Source organism: Haliotis rubra, unplaced genomic scaffold (assembly GCF_003918875.1).
Source record: "Haliotis rubra isolate DU_JTF1 unplaced genomic scaffold, ASM391887v1 Scf188, whole genome shotgun sequence".
NCBI lineage: Eukaryota > Metazoa > Mollusca > Gastropoda > Lepetellida > Haliotidae > Haliotis > Haliotis rubra.
In genome coordinates, this window is record NW_025765869.1 from 745,207 (window position 1) to 764,574 (window position 19,368).

Consider the following 19,368-nt stretch of genomic DNA (forward strand, 5'->3'; position numbering starts at 1 on the left):
TTTTAGAATTGTCTTTCCTTATCTACTTGTTAAATGCCTGTGAAGCCTCTTAATAACATACTGGTAAAGATCTGGGTTAGAATTGATCTTCAGTAGCCCATGTTTGACATAAGGGGCGACTAGCGGGATGGGTATGGTCAGGCTCGCTGACCTGATTGGCATGTCATCTCATCCCAATTGTGTGGATTGATGCTCTTGCTGTTGATCACTGGATTGTCTGGCCCAGACTTGATTATTTACAGGCCGCTAGCTGGAATAGTGTTGAGTGTGGCATGAAACTAAACTCACTCACTCTTGATAACACCTTTTGATCATACGTTCTGGACAGTTTGTTAAAAGTATGGGTGTACCAGCTAACTTAGCTACTTATTGTGAGTGGATGGCTTGTTCAGTCATCCAACGTCTTGATAAGTTAGTGGCATTTATCTTTTTCAATTAAAAAACAAAAAAAAACCAACTTTATTTACAAATAAATACAAATATGAACTTCAGCACTTGCCCTGCGGTGATTCCAGGTTAGAGTAGCTCTATTGGTGATGAAGGGCAACTCAATGGATAGGGTGATCAGGCTTTTCAAAACAATGCCATTTCAGAGTGGAGAGAAGAAGCAACATTTCTTGGGTTCAGTTATGAAATTTGCATCTGATTATTCTGTTTCAACCGTTCGATCAACCTTTGACAACTTCTGTTAATGGGAACACTACTGTTTGTTGTATTTACTTGAGGAAAATTGGTATACACAGGGATCCAGGTAAGAAGAGTAAATTACCCATGGATAATTCAGAAAAACACATAAAAAGTCAAATCAATAAGTGAAAGATACGACGCATAACTTGCTCAGAATACGAGTCACATTTTGTTTACATGCGTGAACCAAACCTGTCTAAATATTGCTTCAGTCCTACACATCCGATCTTAAGATCTCTAGTAATTAGTGTTGGTTGTCTGTATTGAAGCGAAGATTGTCGAGTTTTTCCATGCCATCTCCGTTAATATTTCCGATCTACGTTTGGTTCACAATTTGTTTATAAGCTAGCCCTTAACCAGTGTTACTCTAACGTTTCCGGTCCAGTATCAGTAATAATACAGCTTTAGCATGTTAGGGCTGCTGTATATTACGTGATGGCCTTAAACCAGCATAGGAAAACATTTAATGACAACGTGCATTGTCATATATTTCCTGTCTGCAGTAAGAATAACTAACAAAAAGAAACTTCGTCAAGATTTTTTTACAGGAAAACTGTATCAATTAGCCAGGAAAAGTAATAACACCATGCAACCTGTGAAATACTCCTCTTTTTATTTCCATTTGGTATTTTACTCCTCAATTTTAATTTTGAGGAGTGAAATATTCCTTAGTCAAATAATTGTCTGGAGCCCTGTATACATGAATGCTGGGTCTGAATTGTTAATTTTTATTCGTTTTGCATATCTTCTGTTAGGTATAAAGCATCAGAAGTTAAATTATATAGCAGATGTCTGAAAAATCTGATTTCAAGGGGAAACACAGCATGATCAAATCAAATTGATAAGGACCCGTGAAGGTCCAGGTTAGAATATTGATCTTCAGTAACCCATGCTTGTTGTAAGAGGCGACTAACGGGATCGGGTGGTCAGGCTCACGGACTTGGTTGCCACATGTCATCGGTTCCCAATTGCGCAGATTGATGCTGTTGATCACTGGATTGTCTGGTCCAGACTTCGATTATTTACAGACTGCCACCATATAGCATGAATATTGCTGAGTGCGGCGTAAAACTAAACTCACTCACTCACTCAAATCGATGAGCTAAATCATGTTATGTACTCTTGAAATAACATGTGAACAATTTCTTTCAGATATTGTCAGTATAGTGTAGAGACTTCATATTTTCTTGTTATCAAATAATGTCTTGCATATCCAAACAAAATTAGGATACTTCCGGAATGGTGGTAGTGGTGAGAATTCATATTGGTTCCCTGAATTTATATAATAAATAATTTATTTTTTTAAATTAAAGATTGGGGGTTTAAAGGTCAAGGCCAATCTAAGATGATATTTTATACATGTGATGAGTACCAGCAAGGGTTTGTTAAGACGTTCACAGAAGCCAGTGGATTTGACCAGGTCCACATCAAATGTGTGTGATTATTCCCAAATTGGAAAAAAACATTCCTCAATGTAGGTTTGGTTCATGTTTTAGTTATGTGACTTTCTCTGATGACAAGTGTATAAAGAGTAAAGACTTCCATATCCTTTGGGTTTTTTATTAATTGCAGTGAATGCCATTCCACTTGAAAATCCTTATTTTGAGAAAAGGGTGCTTTTTGTTTGCTTAATTTTGCTGCCAGTGATAATTAATTGAAAAGCCAAGACAAATCCTTGACTGTTGTTGGTTTATATGAAATGTGCAATATTTGTTTTTCAGTTCAATTTTGTTGGTCGTATATTGGGTCCACGCGGAATGACAGCAAAAGAGTTAGAACAGTACACAGGCTGTAAGATCATGGTGCGAGGCAAGGGATCAATGAGGGACAAGAAAAAGGTGATGGATAGAAACACTCTCATTGTTCCCAGGTCCTTACATACAGTTATCAGTGTTAATACATTTGTTACAAAAGTCATACATTCAAGTTTCAGAATATTCTCTGGAAGAACAGGAATGTTTCATTGATCGAAATAATATCGTATGCACAGTTTATTTTAGGCATCTGGAAAGATGGAGGCAATAATCAATGGAACATTACATGGTTGTCATATTTATTTAGAACTACCTTTTTAACAGTTGCTATTATTGAGTCAGATCTGATAAGTTCACTTTTCCGACACAGTTCAAATGACTGTTTCTTCTGTTTTGATTCTCCTTAGTTACTGTGTATCAGAACTGTTTCCTCACCATTTGCCACAATGTTAAAAACAAAGGTTGTACAGAAACATGGACACACTTGCATGGTCTGGACATATTTAGCCTGTGCACCTGTGGTTCTGTCAGCAGCTTTAGTAGCAATAAGTCGGTTGTGTTGTAGGAGGAAGCCAACCGTGGAAAGGCCAACTGGGAACACTTGAATGAAGAATTACATGTGCTGATCACAGTAGAAGACACAAGGATGAGAGCAGAAATAAAGATGAAAAAGGCAGTCGATGAAGTTAAGAAACTGCTGGTACCTGCAGTAAGTATTCTTCAATATAATCATGAAGTAACATTAAAGCAGGTCAGGGTAATAGAAATAATATTTACAAAAAAATCAGAATGTTTGACATTGTACAGCATTGTAAAGACTCTGATTCAGAAAATCTTTAGAAAAGTCTTTAACATCTAAATGAATAAGTTAGAATATTGTAATAAAGTATATCCTTGTAACATTTGTAACTTGTTTAGCTGACATGAAGCATTGTTGGCACCTAATGCTATAGTTTCTATCCATATCATTCAACAAGAATCTGAACACTGGGCTTCTCTCTCTCTCTCTCTGATACCAGTGTCAGGATTTACTTTAATGCAAACTAAACTGATGTTCACAGATATGGCATTGTTTGAGCAGCTTACCAACTGAAATTTAGGAATCACTGAATAACTACCTCATTATACTTGTGCACAATTCATTCATTTCCTTATGATGCCAAGTGAAATAATTGTATTGTTACATGAAACAACAGATTGACAAATACTTCTTTCTAAAAAAATTCTAATATATTGTGACAGGAAATTCTAGTGCAGTAAATCTTTGTCACCAGCAAATAATCACAGCTACTGCTCTACTATGAGGGAAATGGCAAAAGTTACATGTATGGTTTTGGCAATAGGTAGTGTTTAACTCATATTGTACCATATAGGTTCATATGGTTGAGTCAGTTTGACTCAATGAGATGCCTTATTCTACCATCCTGGCTTATATTGGAATCAGTAAGAGAACAGAGAAGCTGTAACAAGTCATTCATGATGATGCAGATGCCCAGTGTACCATGTGTGCAGCTGCTTGGAGAAAGCCATTGAAGCTAATTGCATAACAGGTCTTGTAAACCCAAACTTCCGAAGCTGACCAGAGGCTCAAGGCAGTAATTCTAATTTCCTTTTGATAGCTGCTTGACTCTGCCCCAGGCATATTGGCCACTGACCAGCTAAGTTTGTTAGCTGGACAACGACTCAAACTGTGCCTTTCTTCAATTGCCGTACCTTCACTGCGGCTAATTGAATCAGTATTGCCAATATGATGTGTAAACTTTGAGATGTGGTTGACCAGTGTCTAGACGGATGAAACATTGACCAGTTTGTTTGAATGGAACAGACTACAGCTACAGTTCACTTGCTGGTGTCAAGAAGCTGGGATGTTGCTTGGAAGTGGATTCCCAATGCAATCTGAATTAATTATTTCACTCCTTGTCATTCTCAAAATGTGTGTTGACAAGTGATGTTGTCGTAGCCATTTCATTGTGTATGAAAAGGTGTGTCTGTGATGTGAGTCCCAGCTTTATCAACTGATGCTATTGCGTGTCATGAACTTACATGACAAACCATGCATATATTCTAAATTACGGGGGGGGAAATGCATCAACTGTGGTAAGAAGCAAATATCTGACATTAAATCATGTTCATTTACTTTATGATAACATTAAACCCTACTGTTAAAGCTGTTACCACTGTTTTGTACATCCTGACATACCTCATGCCATTTGCATGTTGCAAAACTACTGCCTTGTTTAGGTAAAGGACGACTTCCCAGGATACCAGTTTACTGGAAGCTGCAGAAAGTAATGTCTAACCTTTGTATTAGGAGTGCCTAGAGTAACTTGTGTGTCTCTTTCAGCCGGAGGGGGAGGATGAACTCAAGAAGAAGCAGTTGATGGAGCTGGCCATCTTAAATGGAACATACAGAGACTCCACTAAGGCAATCTTACAACAAATGCAAACTGCTCGTAAGTTATTGAAAGATTTGCTTTATCTAATATGCTTGTGCTGACCTTTTTTGCCATTTGTTTGCAGCCTGATGGGGAGGATGACTTGAAGAAACGTCAGTTGATGGAATTGGCCATCATAAATGGCACTTATCGTGACACTACAAAGCCGCCCACCACGGCCGCTCCTCCACCTACTTCCAGTCGTAAGTGCCACTGCTGTCCACCTAGCCATTGCTGGGATCACTGCAGTCGTCTTGTGTGTGTGGTGCAGATATGCTTTTCTGTCCAAGCTAGTTTGGTTCTTTTAGACTCCAGGCATGTCTTGATTTGGACCTGTTTCATTTAGTATTTTCAGTGTTATTTTCCAGCTGCTTTAGTTGATGAATTTGCTGATTGTTGGTTGCAGTTTCCTCTTGGTTTTCTTGCTTCCACTGGACTGTGCTGATGCGCAGTTACTTTGCAGCATGGTAGCCAGCTTTGTGCATGTTCTTCACCTTGTTGCTGACATCCAGTTTGAGATACGACCACATAGCAAGCAGTTCCTGACACAGTAGCTTTGCCAAACACCTTCACCATGTTCAACCTTTTTAGACCCCCATGCTGTACAGCTTGTCCTCAATTTAAGTAATGTGAGATTGTTCTGATTTCAAAATATATGTCTTTTATCATAATGTCTATTAATCATATACTAAGAAAAAAAATGTAGACAGTATTATTAAGTGAAAAACCTGAATTGCATTCTTTAAATGTTTAATGAAAGAAGCAGGTATACAAAATTGGTTGTCAAATGCTTAATCCTTAATGTGAATGATTCTAGTTTAGACAATACCCTATTGTGACATGGCAGAGTGGTTTAGGATGTAGTGATGGATTTTGTATAGGCTACTGTGTTGCCTCTTCACTAGATATACACACTTGTACATTCACCAGGTTGTGCTTCACGTACTGTTCAACCTATATATTTTCCTGTCTCTAAATCTCTTTGCTTTTTTCCTTTTCAGATATTATGTCATGTTTAGTTGGTTTGGCAATTACGTTTTTTGCATGGTCCTTTGTTTTGAAAAGAATTGCATGATGCTGCAGAGGTATTTTCACGCATTTTCCAGTCATGGTAATGGGAAGAAAATCATGTTCATTGAAGAATCAAGAGCAAAAGTGTTCTTTTTGTCAATATTGATATAAATATTGCTAACACAAATTAACTTCAACATATTCAATTTGTTTGACATATGGTTAAACAGGATATGCATGTATTTGGTAATCTACAAGTAGAATGGGTATGAATTGTTAATGTTGCAGTTTGGACAGCAGTGAGTATCCTCAAGACAGTTCCCACACCTTGCAAACATAGTCAAGCAACTTTATCCCTGCTAACTTTCTCATATACTTTAAGATTTCAGTGTGGCAAATCCCTGGCGGGGACAAGATTTGAATCTCACAAGAAGCACAGCAGGACATTCAGGCAAGCGAATTAGCTACCTCCCTCTGTACTATGCAGCAGCAGTAAGACACTAACTGTGGACCACCCCACTTACACAACACCTACTTCACAAAATCTCTCAAACACACTCAAAACACAACACGCCCAGTCTCACACCACACACACATCACAGTTGCAGTTCCATGTAAAGATACAGCTTAGGGTTTCAGTGGTAACTACAAGACAGATACTAAGAATGGACTGGTACAAGCAGACACACACATCAAATACACAGGAACCCTTCTTGTGAAACCCTGTCCAGCAGTGCCATTACACTACTTTGCATTATGTACATATGGCTTTGATGGGTTTAGTGTATTGTGAACATTTCTCCAAGGTGCTTGGCCAGGATTAAAGTCTCTTGACATGAAATTCCCTGTAACAGTGGCAGTGGCTTACTGTCCACCATATATATTAACTTTTTATTTTTTGACACCTAAACTGCAACTGCAGGACTGTCCCTGTACAAGGTCTGAGAATATGCATGTGAACTTCATTAGTTTCATACCATACTCACAGAATCTAAGACTAATATAAGACTTGGTTGTCATAGTTACCATTAAGGAATTGTATGATTGGCATATTACCCTGCTTTTAGCTCGGTCAGACCGAAAGTTTGAGTGATCTTATGTGGTTGAGTTTTCTGTCTGTCCATCCAGCTTAAACCACAATGCTTAAGTGCGGTAGCAGAAATTTGTTGATGATGGATAGATCTAAAATGTCTACACAGAATTCTGAAGCAATTGTTAACATGAATAAGATGACCATTTTAAAAGTGTCATGTTTTCCTAACTCTCATTCACACTGGTAAACAAAACAAGGTGATACATTATTCATTTTCTGTTTATCATATTTATCTAGCTCAAATAGATTTAGACATCTCTATAACTTCTGATTTATCAAGCATATTTCAAGCATAAGGTTTGATTCAGCTGACAAGAGTGACAGGTGCATGTCATAGCAAATGTCATGTAGTAGATTTTTTATTCTGCATTTATATCATTACAAAAATGTGACAACAATTTGTTGTGTATTGTCATATTTGTCAAACATTGAATACCACTGGCCCTCTGTCAAGCATTACTTCATCAAATCTATGTTAAGATATTGCCACTGTTACAGTGGTTGATGTCTTTCCAGGTGCTCTTGCAAAATGTGTTTAACCACTGTAAGATAGTTGTTGTCTCATCATATATGGACGAACCATTCTTTGTTTTGCCATTACGTCTTTGAAATTCAAAATGATACCAAACAATACTTCTTGCGGACCTCTTTCTTCTCTTATAATTTATAGAAACAATTTTGCATAATGAAAATATTTTAATAAGGTGGTTCAGGGAATCTCTCTGCACTTATAATTAAATTAAACTTTTGAAAACTGCAGAAGAAATCTTCATATTTATTAGGAGCACATTCAGACATTTACATTTTCACTAAGTATACTGGTAGTGCTTTTGGAATAGCTCAATAAGATCAACTTTTTACCTGATGCTGCCCTTTCCATAAGTTTATTACATTTCTGCATCATTGCTTTATGATGACTAGTTTGTTATCAATGTTCTGTATATGATACAGCATCAAAATGCTGCATAAGCTGATACATGTACTGTTAATGTGCACAAGGGATAAATTCCATGACAATTCTGGTGAGCTACTCAGCCTTTTGGCTCTGGTTTCTGCATGTATGTGAACAGGAAATAAGTCGTGCACAGATACATGTACATACCTGGATGAGCTTTTATGTTTTCATCCATTGTGAACTTTCCAATTCTTCTCTAAGACTAGGTGATACGAACCTTTTGTCCCAGCAAGGCTGCAACTAATGGAAGTTTATTCTGCTCTTTACATGTTCGTTTATGAATGTTTTGATGTGTGCTTTGGTATGTGCGAATGCATGTTAATGTTGGCTATGTATCAGTCCCCTCCATGAAACAGGCAGGGGATTTATTAGGATTTAGTGCGGTCCATCCATCCATCCAAACAAACACTCTTTTAAGAATCCAAGGGTACTGTAGCTTGTGAGGAACCTACATACTATTAGGGTTGGGTATTGCCAAAATGTTCGTATTGCGATATATTGTGATATGTGTTGGCGTATTGCAATATATTGTGAAAGTGTACCACATGGTTTAAGGTAATGAAATTCTGGTTCCTTTCTTTTGAAACAATGTCAGTGGCCACTGTCAGGACTCACATGTGATTGTACAAGAGATCAATTGAAAATATTTCCAAATTGAAGACTTCACTCTAAATTTTGGAACTTGAGAAAAAGCGTCTGCAGCTGCGTCCACCATTTTGGTTTCTTTATCCCAACAAGAGGTGCCGGTACCAATCTATATTTTTTATTTATATGGTTTAAAAGTCATGCAAATGCAATTATATGACCAATAAACATTGCCGATCATATTGGGTAAACCAGTTCGTGAAAAGTGTACCACAATATATCTTATTGTGATTTTTGAATTGCAATATACCGGTTAACCAGTATTGTCGCCCACCACTACATACTGTGTATATTAAGATATCAAATTGTTGCCCTCCTGTGAAATTTCTACTTGCATTCCAACTCATACCTCAAAGCAGGGTTAAAAGCAAATTGTTTCATTTGGGTGTCTTTTTGGTGTTACGACACATGGAAATAAGACTTGCTTTATCAGAAAATAAATTAAGGATTTCATGTCCAGATAAAACTGCAATTAGGTCAAACCAATATTTTCTAATCTAATATCGATCTGCCAAACCGATTTTTCTGACAAATTACCTGAAAACACTGATCTTCTGTATACATTGTGTCCACTGTACATGTTTCACCAAACAGTACAGCTGTTTGGAAAGGTGTTAACATATAAACATAGTATTAGTTTTGTTTTCAACTAATTTCTGTTTTGTAATATGCATAGTAAAATTAGCAAGAAAAGGGATAAGTAATTGTAATGTAGTTTCGTTGGAAAATAATTGTTTCAGGTACTATTTCTTCCAATTGTTCCATTAACTATTCTTTTCAGTTTAGTATGATATTGGGTAGTCTTTTAACTGACTTATGTAGATTGAGGAGAAAATGCGTTTGCAATGGTCAATATTTTTGGCTTAATTTATCCGACAATTACACACTATGATCTGTGAAATTTTAATTGACCAAGTTTCTTCTTTGTTACCTTAAAGTACTGTGTGCGTGGCTGACGGGCTGGCTGGCAGTGAGTGGCTGGCTGGCTGGCTGAAGTGTGTACTATAGAAACGAAAATACAAATTGAACAACATTAAGCCACGGGGCTCTTCCCGTTTCTTTTCCCCATCTCCAAGCCAAGACACTGTAGTGCAATAAATACAATTGGTTTGGCATTATGATTAAGCTACCCATGTGAATTTCAATATCTTTAGCATGTTTGAAGACATTTCATTTTTATAGTCAGTTTTCAAATTACAATAAAATCAGATGAAAGAATCTTCCTAAACTCTCTTCCTCCTCAACAAAAGTGGAGTTTGTATAGTTATACTTGTGATTTCTATAAACTTGGGAGGGTAACATGTTCCAGTGATGGTGGTGTGCTGTCAAGTGTTCAAAATGATTCAGGCATTTAACTTCAGACATACCCATAACTCTCCAACAGCAATAGAAATGGTTAGCACTAGACAACAATCCAAGTTTGGATCTTCGGACAAATGAGTTCAGTTAATATATAGTCATGGACACATTTTCTGCTATCCTGGTTTGTTGTGAAGAGATTTGCGTAGTCTCTGAAATGTTATCATGATTTCATGCCAGGCTGTCATGTCATTTGGAAGGCTTTGATTGTATGTTTGAGTATTTATGAGAAATGATTTGTAAATGTTGTTATGGAACAGACAGAACATGCCTTAAATGTTAGTTGGTCTGCTTCAGATAACCCTGGTCAAGAGCAGGCAGCTATTGACTTGCTTTAGCTTGAGTTGTTACTATTCTAGCCATCACATGCCGTTCCCAGTCACAAGGCCGCAGTCATGCACTTTGCTCTTGAAACCGTTGGACACAATAGCTTTGGCACATGAATGCTAACATCTGATGTGTGTAAATGTTGATCACTTTGTCACTATTTCTCTAGGCAGACCAGGGATATAATTTACTTCATTTGTGTGTCTGCATGTATTTATGGCTTTTGGCTACGTTCTTGCCAAATAGGCTGGGCTTTTTATAAGTTAAAGGTTTGGTAATGTGTTTAAGACGATAGGAAAATCTTTCAGGATATATAGTTCTGATGATTGCTGAAGCTTAGGCAATTACCCCCAAAACAATTGTTTGAGTTCACCATGGTATGAAATGCAAATCTTCTCTAAGAGGTGTAAAGCTATTCCCCTAATTTCTTCAACTTTAACAGTAAAATTAAAGATTATTATTGCTGCCATTTTAAAATAGCAACGCTCTTGTCAATTTCTTCAGTTGACAGTAGTGCAAGTATTCAGAGTAGCTGGAGATGAAGTTGGACTTTTCTCAGTTTTACACACCAATGACCTGTTCTACAAACAGTGAGAGTAATGCTTAGGTGATTGTAAATCCCATACTTTAACATAAACTTATGGCAGTTATAGTGCTACGGCCCCTGTTTGGAGTCGTGTGACTTATGATTTATATGTCATTTTACAAGCAAATAACAGTAAGTGGTTGTTATTTTGACAGAATCACCCCGGCTTATTGCTCCTGGAGCTCTTCAGATGCAGCATTTAAGAGCACAGACACCAACTGGAGCTCCCATCATCCTGCACCAACGTATGCCTGCTGTGGCCACCAGTACTGCTGGATTGCTCAATGGAGCCCCACCTCCCCTGGTTTCACCAACAGAGAGTGGATTTGTTTACAATCCTTATGAATATCCGTATGCTGCCTTTTCTCCAGCAACTATCTTGGAGTATCCGACTGGCCTGGATCAGAATGCTGCCCTTGCTGGTATGTTCGTGCGGTAGATAGGCCACCATCTCTCATCTGGCCTTATGCAGTTTCTCTCCAAAATGTCTTGCATAATCATGCACACACTGATGTTCCTCAGCTTGCCAGGAAAATTCACTCTGTCTTAATCCATGTTTACATTCCGAAGAAGATCAATTTGGAAGCATTGGTCACTAAAGAACATCAATTGAGTATTGAGTTTTAGGAGCATTCAGTTTCATATGTGGAAGCATATGGATGTGCAGATTTTAACAGGCTACCTTGATCAACTCGCAAATGGCAAGCCACACACCATTTTATATATATATATATATATATATATAACACATTAAAACATATGTCCCTCTATATTTTTATTTAGCTTTAAGAGTATTTGGTATTATGTTAACCCCTCATCTCCGACATTCCTAGTGCTTGTATTATGACTTACTTGTACAGTGCTTTTTACTTTTCTACCTATTTTTTTTTTTTGGTCTACCTGTTGATCATCTATAGTAGTGCATTTTCTCTTTAGAATGCATTCCTCCAACTTTCCATTGTGTCCCTATTATTGTCTTATACCTCAGATGTTAGTTTATTCATTATGGCACCAAATAGCCTCAAAATTTTGTTTCACTTTAAATTCTTCATGAATATGTTCATTTTTGTTTTGTCGCAGGTAAATCTAAACCAGCATTCTAGGAAGATCAAAGTAAAGTTATTTAACTGTAAATTTGTAAATAACCCCTGCTAACCTACTAGAACCTGTGCTACCAGTTTGAACTGAAGGCGAGATAGTTTTGTATAATATATCAAGTACTTCTGTGTAGTAGACTGCGGTGGCGGTTGTGACTATCAAGTTTGTCTTACACCTTAATTGTATATCATGTGAAATGATGATTCTGTGTGATTTAATTTCCTACATCCAGCATAATGTTTAGAGTTGATTCTAATTTTGATGCTTGCTTTATATTTTCAGTCCCAGACAAATCTCCTGGTATACTAATTGATGCCTTGAAGGCAATATTAACACTCCCATATCTAGCCTTTCAGCACTATTGATGGCATCAAGTTAATGTAGGGTGACTTTTGACTTAACACATTAACAAAGTTAATGTTAACACTTCTAACTAAAGTTATTTTTGTAAGAATGACTGACAACATTCTGAAGGCTGTGATCAGAAATACTATATTTACATAAGTCTGGAATGACTTTAAATTATTCCCCTCTTGGGGAATGTGACCTTGATTTTTGTTTTTCGATTAAGCAAGGTCAGATGGACCATAGGGTAATTTGACCTTTGACCAAAGATAGGTTAAAGGTCATAGGACCAGGAGATATGTCACATATGATGTTCTTGGTGTCTCTGCAGGGAGTGGGCAAAACTGACTAGACTACCCAGAATTGTTTTCTGTGATTTTTATTACCCTCAGTAAGTTATCAGTGACATGTTTCTGTCCCATCAAGTCAGTTTTGTCCATGAACTGTACTGCTGACTCGTAAGCCTCAGCATCTTGCTGTCGATCATTATAGGTGCTGTGCCCAAAATGAGGAGAACTTTAACAGGAGTGCGAGATCACCCTTACACAAGGGTGACAACACTTCCATGATGAGTGGAAGGTTAGTTCTATATATTTAAGTACAAGAGATCCATCATTCGTATCATCCTCTATTGTTTGAGTAGCATGATATGTGCACTTGTGTACTAGATACTAGAGGTGGAAACAACCCATTGCCCGGCCCGAGTCCAGTGTTTTTTTTCTGTCGGGCAAGCAAATTTGGATATCACACTGTACCGGTGTCCAGTTGACTTTACAATATTAATTATGTTTATCTAAAAAATCAACAAGAAAACAGCCGGTATAGTGGAAACTTATCAGGGCAAGTGATTTTACATGGGCCACTGTATCTGAGTACACTAGCAATTTTAAAGTTATTTCCACCCCTGGATATGATTCAACAATCCAGTATGAAAAGAACTAGACACTCATACACACACATATGTCCCCTTACACCAACGTGTCAAGTGGAACATAGAAGATATTGTCTGTGCATTTGTTTCCGTCTTGGAAGCACTTTGAAAGATGGTCGTAAGTTGGTTTGATCCCAACATCACATGGAAACAGCTGCCTGTGTAGTAGCCTGACACCATTTTGATGAAATGGCAGGTCATGGGTTGTTTAAGATTTCCTTCTTTGTACATATCAGTTTTAAGTTCAGAAAGAAAAAGATCCTTAACCCCTAAGCAAAGAAGTGCAGCAAGTTAGCTGGTTTGGAGTGTGTATATGTGACTACTGTTCTTGATACTGGCCATTACAGGTCATTTTATGAAATCCAGGCAGCTCTATTGCTGCCATGTGTTTATAACTACTTATATGTGTATGACATGATTTTGGCAGAGGTGCTTTACATGACAAAAATCAAAACTACCAAGTATTGCCTTTGAAATGTTTTTGTTGCTTATATATAAGCAAAGCATTTGTTTTGTTGTTGGGTGTAGAAGGTTAATGAAACATTTATGAGTAGTTGTTGTCCCTCCCCGTACTATTAGGGATGTTGATTGTTCGAAATGATGGATCTCTTAAATCCACATGGGTTTTTGGAAGCATTTTATATTTTATGTCAATTTTATTTCCTTTTACTGTTTTTGTATGCAAAGTATTTATATTTTCTTTTTACATATCTTGTTATGCTTATGTTGATGTATATTATTGATATTTGTATATGTGATAGCAGAGGCCTGCCGTCTGTGCCTATATAGTGTATAGATATACAAAAAGTACTGCCCCTTGTGGTGGTATGGGGAAGTGCTGGGAAGGATCATACCTACATAATCTTGTTCCATGGCCACAATAGACAATAGCATATCATCTTGGAATGGGTGGGGGCATCTTTATGTTTATTCATAATCAGAAGCCAATATTTTACATTGTTGATGTTAAATTTTTATTTTAAGGCATTAGTCTTGACTGAAGCCAACTGGTTTCAATAAACTGCAGATGTTATTGTAGTGTAGTTACATTTTGTTGTTTATCAACTGTTTTCATACTATAAGCGAATGACAAATCAAAGCTCGGAATGAATGAACATGTTTCATTAAGTTTTTACAAATGCCGGTCTTGCATTTGATGAGAAGCAAGTGTTGACATGATTTCTATAATCACCTGCTTCTGTCCTAAACATCCAGACCATGTGCAATCATTGTTGTCAACATTTTAGGAATAAAGTACTCGTTGTCTTCACGTAATGTGTGTGTGTTAGTTCTGTAGAATGGTACATTTCCTTACTGAGTGTAGCTGGTTAGGGTGGGGAGGGAGGTACAGGCTACACACCTCCAGCAAACCTCAGCAAGTAGGCCTTCACGCAAATTCTTCATTTCATTTCTGGTATAAGGGGTTAAGTTTCGTTACCTTGACCTGAGGCGCATGTCTGCCACAGCATGTCTGACAAGTATTGCTGGTTCTATACACTGTACAGTACTTAGTAATGTATGTAATAAGTTGCCATAATACACTTTATCTACTTCATTTATGCATTTATTAACCCTTAATGTGCGAATAACCAATAGTTACTACTTACATATGAGCAGAAATGCTCACTGGTTTGAATGGGTGTAATTTGGACATTTATCAATCACATTAACAGAATTGTTCAGCTCTAAAAATATAGCAGTCTTTCTTCAAGAAGATTCTTACCACTTTGTACTGTGCACCCACTTTAGATTGAATGTTCCATAATGGATTACAATAATCTGCACTAACTGTTTGCTGTATCTGGACAATTCGCTGCATTAAGGGCCCTAAACTGTAATATAATTATTAATTCACCAGAGAATGCTCATGTTGTAGCAAGTACAAACCAAACTAACTCTTTTCTTTTTATTTTTTCACTTCTAACCTCAGCTGGCAACTAACCCTTGAACGTGGCCACAAACGTCCGATCCCTGTGCCTTTAAAGAAGGGTTAGTCGACTGTCATCATCCGCCCCTCTGCCTGCCCGCCCACTAGTTCGCTCACAGCCCGGGTGTTTGCCATGCATCACTTCATCACCCTGATTATCAGTATTGACGAAGCCGGGGCAGATTGCTGCTGCCTGACACTTAACTCTTACAAGAAAGGTCTTCATAACTTATATACCTACTCATGGTGGATGATACTCAAATTGTGGACCATTGCTAACAGGTCCCAGATGTGCAGGGACTCTTCAATCCTACAGCTAAGTGCCGTCCTACTCAGCCATCTGCAATGACTAACCTGTGGATCGTTACTAATTTGTGATGGGTCAACACAACTAGCGTCACCTCACCTGGCTGTAGAATTGGATTAGATACCAGTGGACATTTGGATTGACTGACAGCCAGACTCTTCATACGACATTAGTCCACTGTTTGTGACCACTGGGCCTGGGTTTAACTGTTAATTGTTATAACTGTTGTACATAAACTTTAACCTACTGATTAGCTGACTGTGGTCTGCAGTACTGTGGAGGTAAGAGTGTGGAAATAGATACCTGTCCAGGCAACGTTGCCATGTTGTAGCAGTAGCATCATGAGTCACCTCTGTCTTCCACTTTCTTCAGTATTCATATATGATGTCTTCCTTGCAAAACTGTCCCACCAACAAGATTCATAATACACAGCTCCCTCCTACTCTTCAGGAGAACATGGCACATGTCTACTCACCAGTTGTCTGACATGACAGTAAAATGGCTTATCTCTCCAGTATTAACTGCTACAGCATGACAGTTGCATCAGACAGCTAATCCTGCAATCTCATCATGCACATTTGGCTCTGATGCATCTGAGACGGAGTCCTGCTTCCACCCTTTTGCCTTAATTGTAGAATGAATTTGTTTTTTATCTACTTATGTTACTTAATACTGAGTTGACTCTGTGCTGATCACTTTAACCAGGCTGAACTTGATATTAGTTGGCTTATCTCATATTTAATGTTGTTGACCTCTATTTTTGAGAAGGGGCATGCTCTACTTATGGATGTTTGCTGGTCTGTATTAAGAGTAATGTTTCAGCAGAAACTTTTGTCAAATGTTTACTAGGTAGCAATATATGAGGAATCCACAGAATTGACATAAAGTAATGAGTTAATTTAGATTAACAGCAGTATATCTTCAACTGCTGCCCAATATTCAATAACTCAGTATTCCATGGAATTACAGTAGAGCCATAACACCATGGCACAGATGCTAGGTTGTTAAGATATCGTACTGTAGAATGTTGCGATAAAACTCACAACTACTTAAACTATCACAGGCGCACAGCCTTTTGGCTATGACAGAAGTGACTTCTACAATTTCTCAAACAGATGCAGTTTTGTACTTCAGTCAATAATTACCATTTATTTGTTTCCTGAATCATTTGGATAACCACTGTGAAAGTTAATTGAGTTGAACTGGTGATCTAACCAGCTGACATCCTCAGGGGAGTTTGTGCTTTAACCTTTGAAATACAAATACTCCCACCGATCTCGCCTGATGGAGATGAAACTACATTACTTGTGCCTCAGAAAGTCTTAAGCATATCATGTTCATGCATCTTTGCATATCATTCACTCATATACTTGCTCTTGCATTTTTTCTACAGATTTTAGCAATATTTCCTTCAATCAAAATGTCCAAACATATCATCCGCCATTATACAATTAAACCAGATGCAAAGTAATCAGAAAGACTAATGACACATATCTATGCAACATTTGTATATTTCATTTGCCTTATGAATCAAAGTGCTTTCTGATTGTTCAAAATGGAAACAATCTACTTATCAAGGCCAACATTGATTGCTGCCAAAATATCATACTTCATCTCCATTAATTGTATGCAAAGAAATCATGTTATATTTTGTAGCTTTTACTTAGCTATGCATGTACCATTGAAATGTTCTTGCTAAAGACAACGATTGTCTACAGATGAGATTATCTTTTAGAGATATTTTGGTTTAATACGAATAATATTGTCTTCCATGGACACTATGAATGTATGAAGCATATTAGAGAACGTACAAACCTGTACATACTCAGTGTATATGTTTGGTGACTGCCTAGACTGGAGAACTGTTTCTGCTGAGTGGAGTGTTGGATGGGTGATGTTGTTGAACATGCTGCTGCCACTACTCACTGCCCTTGCACCACGTACTGACTACAGTATTACATGTCAGCTGTGTAGTAGGCCGTTCTACTGCACAGTAAGTATGTGGTGCCAACGTTCTGTATCCCTTCAGGGAACTTCTGATATGTGTGTTCTTGATGTCCTGTCTCTTTCTGGGCAGCACTGAGGAGTGGCTGCAAATAGTAGCAGTGTGTGTGCTTCATCCATCTGCTGCTCCTGGCTCGGCCTAGCTCAACCGTCCTTTGCTCATGACTTCTCCTTTTTATGTATAAATCAAAAGTGTCTTGGCAGTCACCAGCTGTCTTTTTTTTTTTTTTTTTGTTTGTTGTATTGTATCTAGAAATATTTTATGCTTCTTCCAGCATGTTATCAGTGCAGGGAGGAGAGAAAGGTTGGACAAGTTTTTGTGTTTGATACTCTAACTGACACGTACTTAACCTGAGATGTGTGTGGTCATTGGTTGTGCTGGCTGCAGACTGTGTGTGCACCCATGTCACCGGTGACCATCTGCCACTATACTAAACAAGTGCCTTAACTGCATGTCATTCTTGGTCCACTCACAGGTCACAAGTCATGTTTGTATGTTGTCTATTTTTGTTACTCACAGGAACAATTTCTAGTTAACCTGCATTACATATCACCTATTTTCTTAATAACCTACTCATAAACAGAGTCGTCGAGCAAGTGCAAATTTTAAGCAGCATAATAATCTGAACTAACATTTGTTTGTAGGCCCAGCACACTGTGTTGGTGTTGACTGGAATCTCACAACCACTACTACTATGTTACTGCTACTCTGTTGTATACTAATAACCTCGGGGAATACTCGCCCATTTGTTGTTGATGATGACAACACAATAGCATTAAGTTTTTAGTACTGGTTTGCATCATCATTAACCAATTGGTTGCTACAGCTTTTCATAACCATATGGCTGTATTTTGTACCTATTCATAACTTTTAATGCAATAAAATATATTTGTAGCCATGGAAATATTCCCTTTCTTTCTGTTCTGACTAACACTGCTCACACACTGTCTTGATACTCCCCAATGTTGCCTGCACACTCACTCTCTCAACCAATAGCTTCACATAAGGCTTGTACTTTTTACCTTGACTTCGGCCAAAACCTTAAAGCCGCATTCAGAGCATGGTGTGAGAGAGTCTGTGTCTAGTCACAGAGTGAATTGTATGTCTGGCCTTGCTTTTCTTGTGCTTGGTAGAACGTAGCCCATATTAAACACTCATAAGTTGGTTGCCATGTTATGCTTTATTGTTGCTCAACAAATACTCACAAGGTAAGAATTATAACCATTTGATTTATCTTTGAAAACTTGTCCAAACTTTGTCATATTTTGCCAGATTTGGACAATTCTTGCCACGTTTTGTTACATTATTTTTTTCTTCTAAAATTTTGAAAGTTGCTCAATTGCTCAAGTGTATATGAGATGGTGTTGTTGGTTGATCGTCAGTCTTCCCGGGGATATAATGTTGTAGCACCTGACGACAAGGGACAGTTATTTATTCCCACATATTTATCCATGACAAAATGTTCTTTTTAAAATTGTAGGTGCTTACCTCGCTAATAATACTGATCTATGTGTTTACAGTATTTAGCAGATGTGAACACCATGCTATCATACTTTGTTTTGACACTGTAGCATGGTGGTCCATCAACATACTCACAGTTGAGGTAACGTAGTCATAATAGGGCTGGAGCCCACAGAGAGTCTTTCTTTAACCTCTTTTAATAACTGCATAGAATAAAGTATATTCTACATGTCTTTTCTATCTGCCTTTTACAATGGGAAATGATTCTTACCAGTCTAAACTGTTGAAAGTGTTTGTAGCAGATAATAGTGAAGTACATGCGTCAGTGTATTTTCAATTTCTTGGAGTGGGGAAGTGAACGGTCTTCACAATTGTTGGTGATCGGTTAACTACAGAGTGAAGCTCTACAACATCATAAGGAACTTATTGTCATATTTTGAAA

At 37.7% G+C, this 19,368-nt stretch overlaps 1 protein-coding gene across 3 annotated transcripts in view; it reads left to right on the top strand.

Annotated features, from left to right (window-relative positions):
* The window catches only part of LOC124274138 (protein quaking-A-like), a 37,051-nt gene extending 17,892 nt beyond the window's left edge, over positions 1–19,159 (top strand). The window contains exons 3-9 of one of the 3 annotated variants that reach the window (XM_046709464.1): positions 2,409–2,525; positions 3,007–3,150; positions 4,962–5,079; positions 6,270–6,338; positions 11,008–11,274; positions 12,788–12,874; positions 15,157–19,159. In XM_046709464.1, coding sequence (XP_046565420.1) covers positions 2,409–2,525; positions 3,007–3,150; positions 4,962–5,079; positions 6,270–6,338; positions 11,008–11,274; positions 12,788–12,864 — 792 coding nt within the window. In that variant the 3' untranslated portion in view covers positions 12,865–12,874; positions 15,157–19,159. Of the gene's footprint in view, positions 1–2,408; positions 2,526–3,006; positions 3,151–4,785; positions 4,895–4,961; positions 5,080–6,269; positions 6,339–11,007; positions 11,275–12,787; positions 12,906–15,156 lie in introns of those variants that run through there. The other 2 variants (XM_046709463.1, XM_046709465.1) reach the window with 2 other exon arrangements.
* The last annotated feature ends 209 nt before the right edge of the window (positions 19,160–19,368 follow it).